Source organism: Danio rerio, chromosome 7 (assembly GCF_052040795.2).
Source record: "Danio rerio strain M-AB ecotype USA chromosome 7, GRCz13ab, whole genome shotgun sequence".
Taxonomy (NCBI): domain Eukaryota; kingdom Metazoa; phylum Chordata; class Actinopteri; order Cypriniformes; family Danionidae; genus Danio; species Danio rerio.
This window is the reverse complement of record NC_141027.1, coordinates 30,121,638-30,145,003: the sequence shown is the minus strand read 5'-3', so window position 1 is coordinate 30,145,003 and position 23,366 is coordinate 30,121,638. Positions and strand designations below refer to the sequence as shown.

At 34.5% G+C, this 23,366-nt stretch overlaps 1 protein-coding gene and 1 long non-coding RNA gene across 8 annotated transcripts in view; one reads left to right on the top strand and one right to left on the bottom strand.

Annotated features, from left to right (window-relative positions):
• Nucleotides 1–23,366, bottom strand: part of LOC147836005 (uncharacterized) — an 80,011-nt gene that overhangs the window by 34,398 nt on the left and 22,247 nt on the right. For 3 of the 4 annotated variants that reach the window (XR_015495776.1, XR_015495777.1, XR_015495775.1), the window contains exons 6-7: nt 15,794–15,894; nt 1,897–2,034 (exon numbers count right to left, since the gene is read on the bottom strand). This is a non-coding gene — a long non-coding RNA (uncharacterized LOC147836005). Of the gene's footprint in view, nt 1–459; nt 2,035–15,793; nt 15,895–23,366 lie in introns of those variants that run through there. The other variant, XR_015495779.1, reaches the window with a different exon arrangement.
• On the top strand, nt 1,640–22,219 carry alpk3b (alpha kinase 3b). 4 transcript variants are annotated; one of them, XM_087261216.1, is made up of 15 exons: nt 1,640–2,044; nt 4,514–4,552; nt 7,102–7,223; nt 7,313–7,430; nt 9,379–11,086; nt 11,205–11,950; nt 14,202–15,933; nt 16,677–16,821; nt 18,389–18,516; nt 18,636–18,674; nt 18,785–19,059; nt 19,133–19,221; nt 20,597–20,814; nt 20,905–20,953; nt 21,673–22,219. In XM_087261216.1, the coding sequence occupies exons 6-15, from the start codon at nt 11,210–11,212 to the stop codon at nt 21,935–21,937; spliced, it is 3,681 nt and encodes a 1,226-aa protein (XP_087117342.1). In that variant the 5' UTR covers nt 1,640–2,044; nt 4,514–4,552; nt 7,102–7,223; nt 7,313–7,430; nt 9,379–11,086; nt 11,205–11,209; the 3' UTR covers nt 21,938–22,219. The 4 variants fall into 4 exon arrangements, with proteins under 4 accessions (XP_087117342.1, XP_087117341.1, XP_087117339.1 ...); XM_087261215.1 differs by lacking the exon at nt 4,514–4,552; XM_087261213.1 differs by having other exon boundaries at nt 9,379–11,950.

The following is a 23,366-nucleotide window of genomic DNA, read 5'->3' as shown; positions in this document are numbered from 1 at the left end:
AGTATGGGTATGCTATTTTCTGGCAAATACATCACTGCTGTCACTGCTACTGTACTCTGGAATAGTCTTAATTATTCTGTACTGTCTTCTTGACCTATTCTTTCCCTGTTTAGAAGGCAAAATGCAAATTTGTTTCCATATGAATGTGTAAAAGTGCCATTTAATGCTGTAATATGTCATTTTAAATGACTATTTATGTTGATATATTTGTTAAATGCCTGTTTTATTACAATATAAGCCAATTTATAACATCTTTGATAAAAATAGAATAGATACATTAGCAGGTTACAGAAAAAAGGACTTTTATGCAACCATACTCCTCTGTTGCATGACGTCCACATATGTGGACACTTAGTTTTTGGTGAATAAAAACTACATTTTACCCTACATTTTATTTTATAAATTACTAACATATTCATCATACTTTACTGTACATACTGATTTATTATTTTTTTTTTTACCTCAATTGACCTTCTTGAATAAAAGTTTTTCACAGATATGCCTGAGGCATTTAGCACACAGCCATCACTGTCAGCCATCTTGGATTAATGATGTCTCAAGCAAAGAATAACTGGAATTCAAGAGAGTAGCCACTCTGCAATACTGCTTAAATTAAGTTAAATTAACTGTCCACAAATGTGGACACCAAGGCGACGTGGTTGCGCAGAAGGTAGTACTGTTGCCTCACAGCAAAAAGGTCGCTGGTTCGAGCCTCAGCTGGGTCAGTTGGCATTTCTTTGTAGAGTCTACATGTTCTCCCCGTATTCGCGTAGGTTTCTTCCGGGTGCTCTGGTTTCCTCCATAAGTCCAAAGACATGCGGGACAGGTGAATTGGGTAAGCTAAAATTGTCCGTAGTGTATGTGTGTGAATGAGCGTGTGTGAGTGTTTCTTAGTGATGGATTGCGGCTGAAAGGGCATCCGCTGCGTAAAAACATATGCTGAATAAGTTGGCGGTTCACTCCGCTGTGGTGACCACAGATTAATAAAGGGACTAAGCCGAAAAGAAAATGAATGAATGAATGTGGACACCATGCATGAAAGGGTTAAATCTGCAGGGGAATTTGCCCAATGCCCATACAAATGTAGTAAATTTTGAATGATTTAAACTGGTTTCATATGTTTCATGTGTGCTCTGATGATCGTCTAGATGTGGCACCACAAGTCAAAATCCTCATTAAGCTAATCATACTTCAGCTCATCCACATGGGATGAAAATTATCATCCTGGGATGTCCATTGAAACTACAGCCTTGTGGTGCTTGGAAAGAAACGCCATGTCCTCAGATGCCTGACTTTACAGTCAGCTTTAATGGAGCTCAGAGAAATGCCATCAGGCAGACGAGTAGGTTTGCTTCAATAGACAACCCATTTAAGGAGTATGCTGCATGGGTTACTACAGGACTAATAAACACCTCACATCCTCCTAAATATCCACTTGGGAGCATATTAATGAGGTTTAGTTCGAAACAAATCCTAAGAGGAAAATCTATTGTGGATTTCAGAAAAATAGTGATGTTTTTGACAAAACAAAAAAAAGTCTAGTGAGTCAGTTTTGGAAAATGTGATGTGCTTGTGTGCCTATTTGCGGCGATGCTATAATTAGCCTTCATGGCCACGCAAGCTGCAGACTGATTGGAAACAGTAGTGTCTTATGGCCGGTGCACCACCCCAGGAGTCCAGCAGCACAGAAAGAAAACACTGAGCAAACACCCATGATCCAGTGTCCGGCAAAGACTAAATCCACTGAGGAATCTACTGTTGGGATGCTGGCTGTGATGACGGAAGACTTTTGCGGCTTGCTTTGACTTTAGGAGAGCAAACTCTTTCATGCTGACATTTTTAAGAACATATGCTGGACAAGCAGCTGATTCTGAGTGAATGCATGTGGACACTTACAGCTTGAGAAGATGAGCTCCAGAAGGCTGATAAACCGTTCACTCTCCACTGATGGAAGGTCTTACAGCAGTGGATACAGTGATATCAGCTCTCAGAGCAGGAGAGCTGGCTGTAGGAGCTACCTGAGCAGTGTCCGATCTGAAAGCAGGTACATACACTGTAGTTAGTGTTCAAATCAAAGTAGCATTAAATGCTGAAACATTATGTTTTTAGTCTAAACAAGATACAGATTCTATGTTAAAAATATGTTAAGAGTTGATCACTACAAGGTTGCTCGTTTAATCCCTGCAACAATCACCGTTGCGCCTTTATGTAAAGCACTTGACCCTGAAACAGAGCTGGGGGTACGGCCATAATATTATCACTATATTTTTTCCTCTTAATCAGTGTTCATCATGATATGCATTTAATGTTTATGGGGGAGAGGGATACTTTTTCATATGTGTGTTAGTCCTTGGGAATGAATGTAAACATAACTTGTTTGTTCACAATGATACTCTGTAAAGTAAGCTACTATTTTAATTTAGGGCCCTACACTCTCATAAATCAAGGTACAAAAGCTGCCACTGTGGATTAACTCTGTCAGAAAGTTCATTTTTGTACTTTTTAATAAACTAATACTTTCACATAATGTACAATTTGGTCCTTTTATGCAGTAATCAGTTTCATTAAGGTACCAATATGGATCATTTTGGTACTAATATGTACCCTTTAAGTACGGTTGAAGTCAGAATTATTAGCCTCCTTCGATTTTTTTTCTTCTTTTTAAAATATTTTCCAAATGATGTTTAACAGAGCAATGACATTTTCACAGTATGTCGGATAATATTTTTTCTTCTGGAAAAAGTCTTATTTGTTTTAGTTCGGCTAGAATAAAAGCAGTTTTGTATTTTTTATGAACCATTTTAGTGACAAAATTATTAGCCCCTTTAAGCTATATTTTTTCTCGATAATCTACAGAACAAACCAATGTTATACAACAACTTGCCTTATTACCCTAACCTGCCCTAGTTAACTTAATTAACCTAGTTAAGCCTTTAAATGTCACTTTAAGCTGTGTAGAAGTGTCTTGGAAAATATCTAGTAAAATATTAATTACAGTCATCAAAGTAAAGATAAAATAAATCAGTTATTAGAAATGAGTTATTAAAATCATTATGTTTAGAAATGTGTTGAAAAAAAATCTTCTCTCCATTAAACAGACATTCGGGAAAAAAATAAACAAGCGGTCTAATAATTTACGGGGGCTAATAATTCTGACTTCAACTGTAAGTGTACCAGTCAAAAGGGTTCCAGTGATACCTTTATTTGTGAGAGTGTATGGCATCTATATAATATTTCTCTAGACTGAATGAAGATTTAATACAATCTCAATCTTTTGCATGTAATCAAATGAAAATATGGCAATTAATTTAACAGCAATGTCTTTATTTTTTAACAGAATTAAACAAATATCTTGGGTAAAAAAATGGTGGTAGCATAATTTTAATACCATTATTATATTAACTTTAAGAATGACAGTTTAGTAATACAATGAATTAGTAATACATTTCTATCACCATCTCTTTAAGTTAAACTATTTAATTTGATGGCTTGTTGTGGAACCCTTTAAGTTTCAGTGATTTTTCAGTTTATGATGATGGATTTTCACAAGTAAAACAATAAAAGACCTTGTGAAGTATACAGTATCTCAGAGCATCTTAGGAGATGAAGTTCAAGCCCTCATAAAATATGACGTCAGATGCTGAAAACAACATGAGCTTCACGTGTTTGAGTTTAGTGTAGTAAATGAAACTGCCACTCATTCACAGAGAGACATATTAGCAACACTCACTGACTGACTGTTGTCACATTTATTACATCAGTCTGTTAACCTGTAACCTGTTTAATCTGTGTAAAATAAAAAATACTTGAAGCTTATTACTGTTATTTATTGATCTGCCCTACAATGTGGTATGCAGATCAATGCTCCTTTTAAATGACTGCTTTCAAAATGCTCATTTATATTGGCTGTTTTAAGTAATGCAATAGTGTTCAAATGTTAATCTACATAAACAGGCTTAAATAAAACTTACAAATCATACTAAATGTGACAAGCTTCTTTAGATGCATTAATTCAAGCTTACACAACGTAAATCATTCTGAAGGAACAAATAAATCATTAAAAAGAATATTTTCACCTACAAATTGTGACACAGTGTGATTTAGAGAATCAGTTCCCTCTCTAAGTAGAGATAAGTGATTAGATTTCCTTGTTTTACTGCCAATAGTTCAGAGCTTCACAACTGCTCTGTCGGACTCTGGAAAGGCTTGCGTGAAGGTCATAATGTTATAAATAAATAGTCTGCATGGTCACTCATAATAAATGTCTTTTAGCATACAGCAGTGCACAACAACTTATCACAGAAAAGTTTTTTAATATTAAATACTGAAATAGGTATGACATCTCTGCTATGAATACAAAAAATTGTGACTTTGCAATTTAAATTAGTTTTGTCAGTAGAATTCCCCAAATACAGAATACATATGCATATGATTATGTCTGATTTGGTTCTTCACTAAAGCAAACTTGCGCGCATGACTGATGGATTGCTGTGCTTGCTTCATCTCTGCTTAGCTATGCTGGCCATAGACTCTCTCAGTTCAAGCCATCCAGGTAAACAGATAACAGTTAACCAGAACTAACAAGTTGAAATGCTTGCAGCCTTTAAGTTATGGCAGAAGCACAAGGGCAATGTAAAGTTTTGTCATTTTTAAGTTTGATATTGTTTCTTGATTATCAAACTTTTTTGTCCATGCAGATTTTTAGAAAAAGTCAATTTTGGGATTATATTATTAGCATTTCATAATGAAAAAATGCTGCTGTAAGTATGCTAAATGCACACAAATAATTTGGCAAGATAACAGCTTCCCCAAAATGTACAATCTTACAATAATAAGCAATATTTCTCTTTTTATATTTCTTTTATGTTTTGCATTTATTGCATTGTATACAACAGTTCTGTCTGATTCCTGAATCAGATTGGCTGATAGCCGTGTGATACAGTAATATCCAGCTGCAGACCCACACACGTTTTCAGGCAAACACAATCCAGCACACGTGATCTAGGCACACCAAATATGGTTACAACGGATATTGTTATTAGCATCTTCTCAGATCTTGTCATCAATATATTTTATATATATATATATATATATATATATATATATATATATATATATATATATATATATATATATATATATATATATATATATATATATATATATATATATATATTGTTAATAAATATTGTACACAATAAACAATAGTGTATAATATTCCACAAATACGGCGAATGGGGAACATTGTTTCTGATCGGCATTCAATATGACTGAACAGTTTTCTATCAGTCATCATAGATGATCAGTCATTATTTGTCTGACAGATTCAATATAGCAGATACTCGATTGCTGGCCTTGCTGAATCATTTTTCAGAGAAATATAAGCGATCAAAATATTACAGGTTTCATTTATATAATGGATTTGTTATAGTGAAGGAAATAATGGCAAATATGTATAGGCTGTAATACATCTTTATATGTAATAAAAAATCTTTGCACATTAAATAAATGTATAACACTATTATTATTTTACTCCAGCGACTGAAAAGTATTTATTAGCTTAATTTTCTGATAACGTTTTTTTTTATAATTTCTAACATTAAATATGTATAGTCATTTATAGTAAGTAAAATGTTGTTTTTATATTGTTATATGGTGTAAAGTACTGTTAATTTGTGATAAATATAGTTGCAACAAATATAGTAATACAAACAAATGAATCAGTTTATAAGTATATAAATTTTAAATTATTAACTATAGTAATTCATTTTAATGTGACACGTTTGTTTTTTTACATTTTACTACAAAATGATTTTAACTAAGTATGATAACATTAAGATCCTGAATTAGTTTATTATTTGATCCTATACAATCAGATGGTCTATTATGTTTTCTTTGTGTATGTGGATACGTGAATAAAATCATAGGTGTTTAACTTAATATTTTTCCTTACATAATTTGAGTTCAGAATCTGCAGAGATGTTAAAATGATAGTTAAGGTATAAAAATGATATAATGACTGAAATAGGAAACCCAAACTGTTCAAAGTCTAATGAATGGCAATCATAACACAGGCTGTCTTGATCGCAATATTTGTAAAATTCAGCAGGTGGCGAAAATGCTCCGAAGACGTTAGTCGTCGTTAAAATAGAAAAAAAAATAGAAGAAGACTGATCCGTCATTAACCATATATGGTTTGCCTAGATCTTGTGTGCTAGGTTGTGTGTTTGTCTGAAACATGTGTGGGTCTGCAGTTCTGCAGCTGGATATACCTTGTGTAATATGCCTATAATAACAGCACTCGTACAGCCTCCTCTTTTTTGTGTAGTACTCCGCCACACATAGAGTGACAGCAGATGAATAAACTAACTACAGTTTGACAAATATATTGCAGCTGTTGGACAACATAATGTACTTTTGAGGCTTTTTCAAGTGAGAATTTATTTGTTTAGATTGCAACTATGCAGTTCATACAATTACAACTAGCTCTAAAATGACTTTGGTGAATTAGCAACGGCTCCTGCTGTTCTGACATCAGCTGCAGATGTTAAGGAATGGCGGAAGAAAGTAGTTCCTCATACAAAAGGGTTTTAGCCTCTCCGTGTTTGATTTTCAGTTTTATAAACACAATTATGCCATCAAACTGTTGTATAAACACAATATCACACTTGTAGCAGTGCCAACGCATGCCTCCCACCAGTGCTGATATCTAGCCATTTCGCACTGCTCGTGTGATATTGCTCATATAATATCATGCTTTTATAATCAAAACTATTCATTCAGAACGGACATAGAAGTGGTGATTTTAAAGAAACAATCAATTTGTGATGTCACTATATTAGATAATACTTGTAAGGGCATTAATGTTTCCGTTACATCATAATACCTTGAATTGCAGTCTCACAACACCTACTAAGCTAATTTAACTAACAATGAACTTGACAAATAGAATTCGAATGTTATCCAGTATAAACACAAATATATTTTTGCATGCCATTAATGCTAACAATCCTCACTGTGATTTCAGTGCGGTGCTGATGATCATGAAAAATTTCTTTGCAAATAGCCTCAGATCATCTGCAATATTTACATCCATTCTAGGAGCACTCTGTGCAGTGTCATGGCTCAATTAACCGAAGAGATACAGCCAACATTTGAGTCCACCTTAAAATCCAAAGCAGTGTCTGAAGAGACTAATGTCAAGTTCAGCTGTGTGGTTTCAGGTACAAAAGCAAAAACTGAAATCAATGTATATTATGACAGAAAAATCTCTAAATCTTAAGTTCTTGGCTTTTACCCATCACATTTGCAGGCTACCCAGTTCCTGAGGTAACATGGTACAAAGACGACATCCAGCTGGACAGATACTGCGGCCTGCCCAAATATGAAATTTCACGTGATGACAAGACACACACACTCCAAATATACAAGTATGCTCTTTTCTGAGAAACATTTTTCTCAAAATAACAAAATAAAATGTTGTTTATGATTTAGTAGTATACTTTCATTAGGGATGGGCGATATGAGATATTATGATATATTTCTGGTATTCATTGCAATAATAATATTAATGACAATATATTTTATAAGTACCTTCTGAGATAAATAAATTTAGAAATCCCCTGAGAGAATATATATATATTCAACCCTGCTCCTGGATATACTGGCCTACTATACAACAGAGGCCAACCATATAACCATAATCAAACACACCCAAGCAGCTATTCAGGAAGCTTTTCAGGACCAGACAGAAAATAAACTTTGCAGAAGATTGGGTCCCTCATGGAGCCAGATCAGTCTCAAAAATAATACATTTGCATTCATAAAATTTTAAAAATCACAGCTCAATTAATAAATCCACAACTTCAGTTCATAACACACTTCATCAATTCAAATGTAAAAAGCAAAAATATTTCTCAAATGCTTACTCATATGCATCTTACCTAAATACAAATAAAATGTTTACACAATTATGTATATATGATGTTCTTGGATTACTTCCCTTGTACATTTATGAATTATGTTTTTCTCTTCTTCTTCATTCTTTCATATCACATTTTACCTGTTTTTATGTTTTGTTTTGTTTTTATGCATTTTTATTATTTGTTTTTATTTTTATTTTACTTGTTTCTTTTATTCTTGTTTATGTAAAGCACTTGGAATTGCCATTGTGTATGAAATGTGCTATATAAATAAACTTGCCTTGCCTTGCCTTATGTTAGATGTGTCTAAATATTTCTGCAAGTCTGTTGAGATAAAATTGCTTAAAACACCTTACTATGATTTTATTTTGATTACAAATATTTAATGTTACAGCTAAAACAAATTATTTTATATATAATAATAATGATTAAATGGTGGAGCTTCTTGAGTTTGTTTAGTAAGGAGCTTTTTGATTGGTGGATTAAAAACTAACCACGATTGGCTAAACAGAATATTTTCCAAAAAATAGATGTATGAATCATGTCCTGCCAGGAAGGTCTAAAAAATACCACACACAAACTCAAAGGACTCCTCCTCCTGTGAGCATTTTCAAATGCACATTTAGTGGTTCATAAACAGATCTAACATAATTCATAAATGTACAAGGAAAGTAATCCAAGAACTTTATATGTACATAATTGTTTAAACATTTTAAATGTATTAAGATAAGATGCATATCTGTCAGCATTTGGGAAATATTTTTTCTTTTTACTTTTGAATTGATGAATTGGAGTTGTGGATTTCTGAAATGTGCTGTGAAATGTGCTGTTTTAATTTAAATGTGCTGATCTGGCTCCATAGTCTCCAAAAGCAGAATTTTCTGAAATAGTGTTATGATAACACATTACAATGATATTTCTGTTTAATTCATACTGGACGCTAGAGGACGCCCTCTCGCATAATCTCCACATATAGATTACTGAAAAAAACATCACTGCTGCAGAGCAAAAAAGATAAAGGCTGCGTCCGAAACCGCATACTTCCATACTATATAGTACGCTAAAATCAGTATGCGAGCCGAGTAGTATGTCCTTATAGAATTCGAAAAACAAATGGATTATTTCAGTTCTTCAAGCCTTCCTGGGTATTTAATAAACATAAAGTATATTTATGTATAAAATATATATTGATCAAAAAGGAGTGATTTAAAACTTGTGTCTGATATCACAAAGTGAATTTAAAATAAAAATATGTCACTAAATCTGTTTGTAAACAAGCTCATAAATATAAAATTGTATTGGCATATGCTACTGTAATAAATCATTGCAAAGATTTATTGCATATTTTACTGTTATTATTACGATACGTTTTTTATCCTGAAAATTGGTACTGTTATATTGAAAATTATAAAATATCACTAATTCCTTACATTTACAGTGCTTATTTTTGTTGTAGCTGCTCTCTGGATGATGCTGCAATTTACCAAGCTTCAGCACAGAACAGTCGAGGCATCGTATCCTGTTCAGGAGTGTTGGAAGTGGGAACAATGAGCGAGTACAAGATTCATCAAAATTATTTTGCAAAGCTTAAACTGCGAAATGAGAACCGCCGCCGTGAACAGGAGGAGACTCGAAGAACAGGTATAGAGACTGTCCCAGTATCCTCTGAGCACATCAGGATGAGCAGCCCTGAAAGAGTACAGCCAAATTGTGAAGCTCACAGTCCTTCAGAGAATAGAGGGGTGGAGGTGGACGCTCTCGGTCAAACACCTTCATTAGGTGACAGACTCAGTGCTCCTAATCAAGAGTCAGCAGCAGTGCCTCATGGCATCTCGAATTCTGAAGAGATTACAAACAAAGAAAAAGACAGACAAGAGCTAACGTATATCCATGATACTGTAAACAATGCCACAAGTGAACAGATTAATGAACATGTTAAGAAGAAGGTCAAAATCTCAACTGAGAGAAGAAAGGAAAATAGACCAAATGGAAGAAGGGAAGAGATGGTGACTGAGAGTGGGACATCCGTTAAGGAGACAGAGGTACAGATGGTTTCAGAGACTGAACAAAGAAACAAAATGGACATAACAGACATAAAACAGAAAGAAAATCTGTTGGTAAAAGCTGACATAGGTGGCTCTGAAGAAACAAAGAAAGCTCAGTGTGCTCAAATTGCCTCAACGATTAAATCTAGAAACAAAATAGATATAACTAACAGAAAGAAAACTGAAGAAGAGTCGTTAAAAGTGAATAAAACTGCTATCGAACAATCAAAGAGAGGTGCTCTCAACAGCTCGGTGACAGAATCTAGGAACAAAACAGTGATAGCAAAAACAAAGACAACTGAAAAACAGTTAGTAATGGTGAACAAAAGTGCCTTGAGAGAATTAAAGACAGCCAGTGATGTTCAAATGACCCCGGAGACTGAAACAAAAAGCAAAAATTATGTAACAAACACAAAAATCTATGAAAAAACTGCAGTAAAAGTGAACAATAATGCGTCAGAGGAATTAAAGAGAACTCAGAATGCCTCAGCAATTGAACCTAAAAACAAAACGGACATAACAGAAAGAAAAACAACTGAGAAACTTACAGAGAAATTGAACAAAAGTGTATCAGAAGAGTTAAAGAAAGTTCAGGATGTTCCAATGACTTCATCTCGAAACATAACGGACAAAACTGACATAAAACAGACTGAAAATCCATCTGTGAACACAAACAAAAGTGTTTCAGAAGAATCAAAGAGAGCTCAAGGTGCTCAGATGGCCTCAGTGACCGAATCTAGAAACAAAATGCTCAATAAAGTCACAAAAACAACTGAAGAAACACCAGTAAAAGTAAACAAATGTGCCTCAGAAGAGTTAGAGATAAGTCAGAGTGCTAAGATCACCTCAGCGATGGAACATGGAAACAAAGTGAACATCACAGACACAAGAAAGAGTGACAAATTGTCAGCAAACACAAATACAAAAACAAGTGTCACAGAAGAATCAAAAAATGCTCAAGATGCAAAGATCGCCTCAGTGATTGAATCGAAAGCCAAAATGGATGTAAAAGACACAATAAAGAGTGAAAAACAGTCAGTATATACAGATGAAAATGTTTCCAAAGTATCAAATAAAGCTCAAGAAGCTCCGGGAGCCTCAGTGTCTGCCAAAGCCAAAGTAGACATAACAGACACAAAAACTAGTGAAAAACAGCCTGTGAGCACAAACAAACAGGGTTATGGAGAATCAAAGACAGTTTCAGGTGCTTCAGAAACATCAGGGACTGCAACAAAAGCCAAAATGGACAAAACAAACACAAAAATCAGTGAAAAACATTCTGTGAACCCAATCAAACAGGTTTTTGGACAATCAAAGAAATTTCAAGGGTCTCCAGAAACATCAGTGTTTGAATCTGAAACCAAAGTGGACATAATAGACACAAAAACAAGTCAAAAACAGTCTGTGAGCACAAACAAACAGGGTTATGGAGAATCAAAGACAGTTCAGGGTGCTTCAGAAACATCGGTGACTGAATCAAAAGCCAAAGTGGACATAACAAAAACAAAAACTGGTGAAAAACATTCTGTGAACCCAAACAAACAGCTTTACGGACAATCAAAGAAACTTCAAGGGGCTTCAGAAACATCAGTGTTCAAATCTAAAACAAAAGTGGACATAATAGACACAAAAACAAATGATAAACAGCCAGAGACAATCAAAGAAAGTGCCTCAGAATCAAAGAAAGTCCTAAAACCCATTCCAACTCAGAATAACACTTTGCTGAAGACTTCCACAACAAACCAGATAAACAAGGTTGTCGAAAATCCAAACCCAACTAAATCATCTGACACGCAACTTCAAGAGTCGCTAGAGAATGGCAATCTAAGACATGCAGACAACAAGCACGTGGACTTTGATGACCACAGAAATAGAAACCAAGTAGGTACACGAGTGAAGATCTTGCCTCATTCTTGTGGCGGGAATGACGTCAATGTGGACACAGGGGAGAGGAATGTATCTGGACGCCCTCTTCGGGGCTCGGTGAGTGTTTCCTCATGGTCTGGCCGTGACCTCATGCGGGTGTAATGTTCCCAGTGATAGTGAGTCCAGTATACCCCCTCCTTAGCCACAATCATAAACTATAAATAGAGCCGCAAGCACAACTTTGATGATGTGACAAGACCCATCTGAAATGACACACAAGTAGAGTCACAGACAATAATAGTATTCCCCTATGCACGCTGTGGCTTCAGGGAACACAAAAGTATATTGATCCTGAGATCCATCACATATGTTTGCTGTCTCCGATCACCTGTTTTCACATGACGTGTTAAAAGCAGATGCAAAAATACGAGTTTACTGTGCACGCTGTAGGTGCTGTGGACAGGCCAGCTGCTCTCCTTTTAATATCCCACATTCCTCTCTGATCTCATAAAGCCTTAAAATACTCTCTACATATGGCCAGTGCAACAGCTTCCCCAAGGCAATGGATGCTAAATAAGAAGCTCAGACAGACTTGGTCAACCGAAAACAGGTGGCTTCCCTTTCTAACTTGTAATAATCATATAATTACTCCAGAGCATTTGGATTATGTAATACATGGGTGTGTCAAACAAAGTACAGCTGAATCCCCTTATTTTGTCTGTTTCTTTCTTTTATCCTAGATAAACGAGAGATAATCAAGTGCTAATATTGAAGATGTTCTGCTAACACAATGTTCTGTTGATTTTAGATTAATGACTCAAGTGCTAAGAAGCAAAATCTCCCTGCAGATTTACAGTGGTCGGGGATCTGGCATTAGTACAGTGCAGACGAAACAGAGCATCTGGTTTAATCATGTTGTATGAGAAATATCTTTGTTTTTCTTTTGTGTTTGACAAAAAGAAGAAAAAGCTCAAATTGGTTGGGTATAACCAGTTTCTGTTAGGTACAGAATTTTCAATTTTGGGTAAACTACTACTTAAGTGAGTGGAACTAGGCGTGGGCGATTAATCAAACCTATAATCAATCTATTTTTTTATGATATTATACTTCTGCCAAGCGCATGCATGTGTACGGACGGCGCAGCCTTCACATATATGGAGCTAATAATATGCCAAAACAATCTGAATGTGAATTGTGTTAAACTGAATTATTGACAATTGCAACTGCATAATTCTAAATATCTGTATTCCGTTAAAAATTGTTTTGAATTTTAATTTCTTATTTTTAATAAGAATTTTGAAATTCATAACTTGATTATTGAACATCTGAAATTTTAGACAACTCATGTGACTCCAAATGCAGTAGAAAAAGTAAACACACACTATCTATTATCTTTGATTATTTATTGGACATTAATGCTGAACAATGGAAATTAAAATACACATTACCTAAAACAAATAATCACATTTTTACTCATAAATAAATAAATAGCTTTCACTTTTGGAAAAAATATATATTTTAATGTTTTTCTAATTAAAAGTAAAAAAATCAGCAGTATCTCTTTTAGATAAAATAACCCCTGCATTTTTTGCATTTTCTGTAAACAAATATTTTACTGTAAATAATAATTTTATTATAAAGGAAAAAATGCTGTCTTAAAGGCTTAACAGAGTGGGGACATGTGACCCCAAATGCAGTAGGAAAAGTAATTGAAAAAAATCGACCTGGAAAAATGTTATGGATTATAGGTTTTGAATGTCGATTTTGATTACTTTTCGATTATTCGTCCAGCCCTAAATCAAATCAGCACAGTGCAATGATATTTGATGGGTCATATGACAATGAAGATAATCATGCTGAAAATGATGTATGACAGTAATAATTTACATTTTAAAATGCTTAAAAATAAATGACAATAGTTTAACTGTAAAATTATGATTGAACACAGGCTGGTCCAGCATTAGCGAATACACAATCCACCAATCAGTCAATTCTAAGTTCAAATAACCATAATATCTTACATGGTATCTTCGTTTTGAAGTATCCCAACATCCACCCCTACTCCTCCTTCCTTTCTAAGAACCCTAGCTCAAACTCCCTATTTATATATTTTGATTGGGATTTTCAAAAGTAGTATATCTTTGTAAAGTTTATTATTATCATCGGTTGAGTGCCCCATACAGTTTGATAGAGCGCTTGCATCTGGAAACCACTTCGCATGACGTCACACACACTTAACAAGCAGATGGAATATAGTCTTCAAATAGAAACATTCTTTTGTCTTATTAAACTTTCATAGAGTTTTCAATGTTGGCCAAACTATTCCCTTAAAGTTTCTAAAAATAAAAATATACTTTTATGATTTCAGGTTGTAGCTGATACTCAAACCAAGCCCACAGAGCCACTAACTCATGAAGATGTTCTAACTCATAAGGAAGTAGCCAAGGAGTTAAAAGAGCAACCCACATTGATGCACCAGGCCACTGCAGGTGCCAATGTCAGTGCCAGTGCATTACAGGAACAGAAGCTGACAGCAGGTGACCCGTCTGCGGCATCAACAAAGCGCAGTACACTTGTCACTGGGCCTCAAAACACTCAGCCGAGTGACAAAATCTCTTCAGGTCATGTTTCAAACAAGCTCCAAAACGGCCAAGTTCCCACAGCAATGAGTCCCTCATTAGGAGATGAAACATTAACCAACACTTGTAAGAAGGAAAGCAAAGCTGAAAACCAACTCATTAAAGAGTCAGATAAACCCAATAGTGAAACAAGACCTGCATCTCAACAAAATATGGACGAAAATGAGATCAACTCAAATGTGCAGAGCAGCACTTCTAAAGAGAAGTTGACAGCAAAATCAAACCATTCCACTATTAAAGACATTGCTGCAGAATCTGCACAAATTTGCTCAGATGTAATTCAACAACAGACCATGAATGGGTCTTCAATCAAAGAAACTAATGACAGAGAACTTCAGAGATCTTCTCCTATAGCTACAGACAACGTTGTTAAAATGAACATAAAGGAACAGTCTAATGCAACCACATCTGAAGCACCCCAAAAAACTTATAAAGAGATACAAAGTTACCCTATACAAAAAGCTAATGATCATTCTGGACCCTCTACATTCCTCTCCCAACATTCAAAAGCTTCAGCCACAGAATTTACCATTCCTGCAATATATATTACAGATGTAGATAGCACATCTCAAAATAGCACTGTTGAAATGAGAACTGAAGTAAATGCAGTAACCTCTAATGTGACAAATACTTCCAATCGCACAGACAGCATTAACGAAACCACAGCCGTTATTGAATCTGAAAGTCTGCATAATGAGAAGTTTGATCTGTCGCAGAATTCACAAGTCTCTGAAGTCAACAAGCCTGATCAACCACTACTAAGTCAAGAAAATCCAATTCAAGTATTATTAAATCATCGTTCCTCTGAAAAGGTTGCATCAGACTTTACCACACAAAAAGACGACACTATCCAAAATCCAAATGCTGACAGATGCATAAAGTCAAACGAATCTGATTTAACTGAAACCAGTGATCTTACAAAAACAGATCTTACGTTTAAAACTGATCCTGGCTCCTTCATAAAACTATTGAGGTCAGCTGCATTTGAGCTTGAGGTGTCAAACCGATGTTCTACGTTCACCGCAGCACCTCATACAAACTATAAAGACAACAATGAACGTGAGGAAGAAGTCAGTTCTGCAGAAGTACACACTGAAACTTGCAAAGTTAAAATCCCATTGAATAATACAGGCAATCGGGTGTTCAACTCTACCCAGAGTGAACTTACCACCAGCACAGATCAAACCACATCATTCCCCAAGATTAAAACAGACAAAAGTGAAACAGGAATGGCCAAATTTATTGAAGAAGCAAATATGGATACATTTCAGGGGGACAAATTGAAATCACAACCTGCATCTACATCACAATCAGTCAGTACCTCACCACTGATGACATCATTGGAAACGCAGTCCCCTCGCCTCACCAGGAGGACTGTCCTGAATGACCAGCCAAAACCTGTGGGAATTGAGAACGGCAAGCCTAAATCAACAGAGAAAGACAAAGAAAATCAGTTCAAAGGTAAAGATGGGATGGAATAGATGCTGAACACACACTTACAGCAGTGAGGCTATAAAAATCACTGTAAACAATAGTTCACAACTGATAGAAGAGCTGAATTCTCTGATCAAAAATGCTTGTGTTTTTCAGCCAATAATGAACTTCTGGTGAAAGGTTTAAGTGACTATTTTCAATTTCATAAGCTTCTTTTTCAGCATAGATGTTGTAATGTTAATGAAATACAATTAATTAAACAGACTTTTTGTCTAATTAATTTAGTTGTTCAAATGTAAAAGATTTGAAAGACCGATCAAACACAGGCGCCATTAGGCGAGTGCAAAAATTTTATTGAAAATACTGGGGTAAAATGTATTTCTATATTGTAAAGACATGGTGCAGAAAAATATTATTTAATGCTGTGGTTTTTCTCAGCCAGGAAGAGAAGATGGCTGTTTTTTTTTTAAGAAATCAGATCTTAAACGCAGCGATTTTGTATGGGAATTCACCAGAAGACCTGTGGCTGGCTGACTGAAAATAAAAGTCTGTGTGCAAATACCCCTTTAACAGCATGCTTGAATACTTGAAAAAAACATACAATAATGTGACAAACAGCCATAAATCAAGTCAAATTTTGCTAAATTTACATTCAGGCATTTTGGGTGCACCTTGCATTCCTTGTGTATCAAACTCGTAGTCATGGTGCTTTGTTTTGTTTTGCCGTTTTGTTTTGTCTTATATATCTACTTCTTTACTCTTCCCTGCAGTTCCTCAGGTTATCCGCAAAATCCGACCAGAGGTGTTTGATGCCTCTGGACATCTGAAACTCTGGTGTCAGTTTTTCAACATAGTAAGTGACTCAACCATAAGGTGGTTTAAGGATGAAGTGGAGATCGCTGAAATAAAAAGAAGGTAATGTACACCCTCTTAGAGTTTTCCCAATACCTCTCAAAGCTAAAGCTACCTCTCAAAAAAAAAAATCATGATATTTACCCATCTTCAGAGTTTCTTACACATAGATTTAATTTTGTTCACAACAATTGTACATTCTGTGAGGTTGAGATTGAAACGACTGCACATTTATTTTTTGAATGTTTAATAGCAGAACCTTTTGGTCTGAGTCATTCGAGTGGTTAAAGATTTCTTTCAAGTTGTCCTCCCTATTTTCTAAAAATAATATTTTCTTTGGTTTATTTGGGAAAGATGTTAATATTCAATTTGTATTGAACAATATTCTAATTTTGGGGAAATTTTATATTCATAAATGCAAGTGCCCTAAAACAAAACCACTATTTTTAGTAAAATGAATTTTTGGCCATAAAGTAAATCTTTAAAGTTGATACAATCAAAATGTGAAAGAAGACTGTAAAGTTTATTGAAATAAATTTAAATTAATAGAAGAGCCGGTGTAAGTGTAGTTGTGTTTCTGTGTCTATTCTATGGTTTAAGTGTATCTTTTTGTATTACTATTTTATTGATTTTATTATTTGTGCTCTGTTCTATAAATGTATATGAAAGTTGTTATTCGAATTTTGCCTCATTGTAATTGTGTTATAATGCAATAAAAATAAAAAATAAAAATAAAAACCTTCCTAGAGTTTCACTGACCCCTAGTGGTGTCCCGCAGAAAATAATTTTACTTACTGTCTTCTGATGTATTTGAGTCTATCAATCTAAAATTAATTAATAATTTACTATGGGTTATTAATTTGCAGTAAATATGAGAAAACTCATGTCTGATATCATACCAAGAAAACACCTTTGTATGGAGCTGTCCTTGGAAGCAAACAAAATGTCATGCAATCTGTATAAATTACTAGTCCAGTTAAAAAATATGCAAGAATTTGTGTAAATCACTAGTCTAATAAAAAAAAAAACAATTTAAGGATATCAAAATACTCAAAAATCTGTTCTCTTAGTAATTCAGTTCCAAAAGACTTATAGGAACAATCTGTTGCCATGAGTATTTGTGAACTATTGCCTAATTGAAATAAATTTATTTTAATGGATTGTTCATTAATAGGACAAAATTCAAAATGGATAACTTCTTATTTCTTATTTAAAATAAATAAACAAAAAATGCCTAAACGTTTGCCATGTTTTTCCCTGTTTATCATGACCAATGAGAAACATCAGCTACAACTGCGTATCTTGGTCTAATTTACATGTACAATTGACTCTAATAAGTGAGTTGTGTGACATACAGTGCAAACCTGCATACCACTATAATAGTGACAACAGGAGTATATTTAAATAAAAAAGTAGGCAAATTATACACTTTCTGGATGGTTATTAATGAAAAAAAAAGAAAATAGGGTGTATTATTCCATTAACCTCAAATAAAAGCTAGTTTTATGTATTTTAATGTACAAATTTTACATATCACAAAGGCTAATTGTTCAATAACAAGAGGTGTATTATTGTAAAGCTGAACATATCGATGTACTCAGCTGGTATATTGTTTTGTTTTTTGTTCTAGTGCAGGAGATGAGGCTCAAGTGTGCTTAGCTATTATAAAGATGTCCAAAAGAGACAGTGGAGTCTACAGATGCACCATTACCAACGAATATGGCAAAGACTCCACAGAGTACCATCTCAGCACAGAATGTAATATATGTTCTTCTTATCTTTCTACTGTGTGAAAAATACCAATTAGAAACAGTTCTTTCAGATTTTTTAGAGCAGAAGTTTAAAAAAAAATTCTGTTGTCTGTTACATCTTGACAGTTCTTTCTAATATGTTCGTGCGTGAGGAGCACCAGGAAGGTAATAAAAACTGCATAGTGCTTTTCAGTCTTCTTTTTTGCACTCACTCTGTGAATATACACAATAAATCTCATTGTCTCTTTTACCATTTCTCTCTCTCTCATACGCAGTTGGGGAGGAGATTGAGATGACTCCACTAATCTTCAGTAAAGGTCTTTCCGATGCAGGCGGCTGGGGCTCAAAGTTTTATGGCCGCGTCACAACAGAAGAAGCTCAGGTTGGACTGGGATGCGAACACAAAACCAGACGCCTGAAAGTCATCTATGGGTTAGATCCTGTGTTTGAGTCAGGCAGCTCGTGTTTTATGAAAGTGCGGAGCCCAATTGCATATGAGAGCAGAGAGGAGATAGTTTTGGCTGAAAGGAATCTCCAAATCACAAAACAGGTGACAGAAGGTTTTACAAATGGTAAATTTCAAACATTTTCAAACTTTTTACTAACATGCTTGTCATTTATAGGAGTGTCGTATTCAGAACTTGGCCAGAGAGTATTTCAAAATCTTTGCTGCAGAAACGAGGGTGATAGAGAGCTTTGGTGGAGTGCTGGAGTAAGCCAGATTTGTTTTTCTCTACACTATTTTTGTAAATTACACAATATTTAACTGTATATATGAACTGTATTTTACTGTAGGACAAATATGCAGTATGTTACTGAATTGTAACTCAATTTAAATATCTTGGGGTCCAAATTGACTCTAAATTAACTTTTAAATCACAAATTAAAAAGGTATGTAACCGTGTTAAATTTAATATATCTAATTTCCGGTTCATAAGGTCACATTTATCACGGCCGGCAGTTAAAATATTCATGCATTTAATGATTATTTTACATATAACCTACTGTCTAACAACCTGGTCACAGGCAAACAAAACATCACTAAAACCCAGAGTCACTTAACAAACAGACAAATAAAATACTGGATAAAAAGCCTCGAAGACATCATCATTGTAACGTTTTACAAAAAGATAAATTGTTATTTTGTAAAATTGTCATTAGGTATTCAAACATTTGTCTGTTGCATAAAATCATTCATGGTCTGTCCTCCCCACCTCTCAGTCAGTTTGTAAACATCAGGAACACCACACACAGAGCAACACGGGGGGCAGCCCGAGGAGACTGTATTGTCCCACTCCGGAAAAGTACCTTTGGTCAGGGTGCCTTTTCAGTTACAGCTGCACAAGAGCGGAATTCTATCGCTGGCAGCATCAGAGATATAAACTCCTTTAATATATTCAAAAAACATTTAAAAATCTGGTTTGTAGAGAATCAGGCGTGTCATCATCTTTATTAGAATGAACCTAGCATGTTTCCATTTGTGCCTCTTAATGATCTGTTCTTTAAATGTGTCAGTCAACTATTGTTATCTCTATTACAAAATGTTGGTGTTTTAGTTTAATTTGTATATACATATATTCATTTTTTATTAACATCTACATAACTATGTCTATTTTAGTACTTCTTAACTCTGTTTGATTGATTGTATAATTCTTGTATTGTTTTTTAGGCTGTTTCAGGGACAACAGATGAAAAATAGCCTTCTGGCTATTTCTGGTGCATTTGCAGAAATGCTTATTTAATGTACACTGTCCCTGCTAATTAAACAAATAAAATAAGTTTTAAAGTTGCATTGTGAAAATTACTGTATAATTTACAGCAAAGATACACATACGTTATACTCTAAATACGTATACAGCATGATAAGTGGTGCTGTGAATGTAAATACAGTGCTTTTGCTGTAATTGATTTACAGTAAGTCACTGGCGAACCGCTGCAAGTAAGTTACTGTAGATTTTACAGGAAATTGTTAACAGTGTAGCCTCAGCAATGATATTGTTTTATCACAGTACATCAAGGTCTAAGAGCATAGGATACTAGTTGATTCCACATCATGTTTTGTCACTGTCACTATGTGTATTTTTCAGGGTAATTCCTCTCTACTTCACGTACTGGCCAGCAAGCAGTGTTCCTTATGCAACAGTGGAGGCAGAGCTTAAAGGGGTCTATGTGCGATATTGTGGATTGGATCGCAGTGGATCACTGGTAATCAATGAGAAGTCAGAGGTGGGACAAAAGTGCTCATCTCTCCAGCACTGGATCCACCAGTGGACCAGCGGAAATGTGCTGTTCTCAAGACTTGAGGGTAAAATTATTATACCAGTCTAATTATTCTGCATGGTTTATAGCTAGTTTTAGTTGAAAATGATTTTTTTGTTTTTTTAATATGCTGCAGGAGTTGACACAATACTGACAAACATTGGAGTAGCAGTCAGGTCAAAGGGGTGAGTATGTGTTACTGTAGTACTTTTAAAAGTCGGATTGAATAAACAACAGAAATTTCAGCTAAGAAAGCATCTGATCAAAATAATAAGGATATGTTCAAACAAACTCTGCAATATGTTGACAGATGAGGTGATAAATATGACAAATATACATTTAGATTGATTTATCTGAAATGGCTTGTAAAGATACTTGATTCTGATTGGTCAGTCAGAACGTCTGACCAATCAGAACATGACATTTCAAGGTTTTTAACAATAATAATATCACTTATGCAGACATCGTTTACTTGTTCTTGCAGTTGCATACAATTTTTTCTACACCTTCTTGAGAATGCATTTATCAATGGATCTGCCAAAGTTTGTCATTTTGGCTTTTCCTACAAATATAAAGTCAAGCTCGAAATTATTCACCCCCCTGGCAAATTCTGACTTAAGATTTTGTTCATATGTAAATAAAAGCTGAGAAATACATTGTACATTGTCTTGATAACTTTTGGGAGAAATAAGTCTTTAAGTCGAAATTACTACTTTTCTTGTGTTTTGGTGCACATGAAAGACTAAAAGACACACAAAAAACATTATTTCATACACATTAAAATATTTTAAATAGTTTTTAAACATTATTAAAAATAATTTAAACATTATATACAGTATATTGAAAAGCTTTGATATTATGGTGTGATTTCACGATGCTTTCATGTTGTTTTACTTTGACACAGGTATCAGGGTTTTCCCTGTGAAGCTAATCTACGGGTTTTTGAGCAGTTCCAGATTCAGCATCAGTGTAATTACTTCTGTGGACTCTTAAACCTCAGATCTCTCAAAACCCCAGAAACCCTTCAGACTCCGTCTCGATCCAAGGGCTCCAGCAGCCCGCTGCTACAACGGAGAATTGCAGACAACTCCTCCAGTCCCCAAATTTCACGCAAGGCCACTAAAAGCCCAAAACTATCCCGCAAACCGAACCCTCAGACCTCCACCTAACTCAAAATGGAAATGTTTTAATTAAGCCAAAATATGAAGATCTGTCTGTTACCGAAGATCACACTGATCTGCAGTTAAAATACAATCATATCAGAATACACTTTTTTTATGAAATGTGTGAATCCAGAAACATAACATATATTTCCAGTTGCAGTGATCCCAGCAGAATCCATTGTAAAGCTATAAAGCTTTTGTATGTATGTTTTTTGTTTTGTTTCTTAAGAAAGTTTAATGCTATTGGTTAATGTCCTTTTTTTGTAAATAGTGATTAAAAACATGAATTTAGATTAAGTTATTATTGACCTTTTACTGCTTAGATTATTTCCATTTGTTAATTGAACATGGATAATGTGTCCCTTGAAATATATATTTAAGAAATTAAATTAATGAACGCTCATTAAAATGCCTCAGTATTTCATAATACACACTCTAAAATATTTTGTGTTTTTTTTTTTTTCAGAAGAAATTATTTGCTTCTTTACAAACAAAAAGAGGCGGTCAGAATCAGAGAACTTTCTTTTTTAAATAAGCAAAGTATATATATATTTTTTTCCAAACCTGGCCTGAGCTTGATGTGAGAGGAGGAAATAACAAGAAACTGATTGAATGTCAGCTACAGATTGAGATGACATTTTTTAAATCGATTGTCATCCCATGCAATTTTTTATTTTGTATCTTATCTCACTGGGTTAGTTATGTAGAATATGCAGGAGATCCATCAGTATATCTGCCTTTGGCCTCAGTGAAAATGGGATGGAAGCTAAACAAAGAGAACTTTCACATGCAGGTGAAGAGAGATAAAAAAGCAAGGAGAGGGAAATCTTAAAATCAGCTTTTCTATTTTTGATCTCCAAAAAGTCCAACAAAGAAGAATATCAAATACCAAAGTGGGAAAATGTAATGTAATCTAAATATGAGAAGAACATACAGTCTCATGAATATCATGACACATCATCTTGTCATCGGTTACTGTGGTCTACTGCCACGTCACAACCTGTGAAGTCAACACTATGTAGATTTTGATCTCGAAAGATGGAAAAACACAAAAAGCCTTGGATTAAAGTTGTCTTGTAAGATGTTTGGATGCAAACATTCTACTATATGATGTAAAGCCAGTACAAAAAAGCTTTTGTGTAGATAAGATGCTTTAAAGAGGAGAGGAATTGAAAGAATCATGGCATCTAATTTCAGTTCTTGTTGTTGCATTTATGTGGATATAACCAGTAGATATCCTTAACTACTACTGAAAAAATATATATATATAAATAGTATTCATCCAAGAATTCAGTTTAATGTCTAAAATTTTAATCTATATTGGTCTGTTTTGCCTTCTATTTGTAGCCTTTTAAAACTACTAAATCCTGATTGAATCATTTGTAAATAATGAAATAATTATTGTAATCACTATTGGCCTTTGTTGTTAATGGGC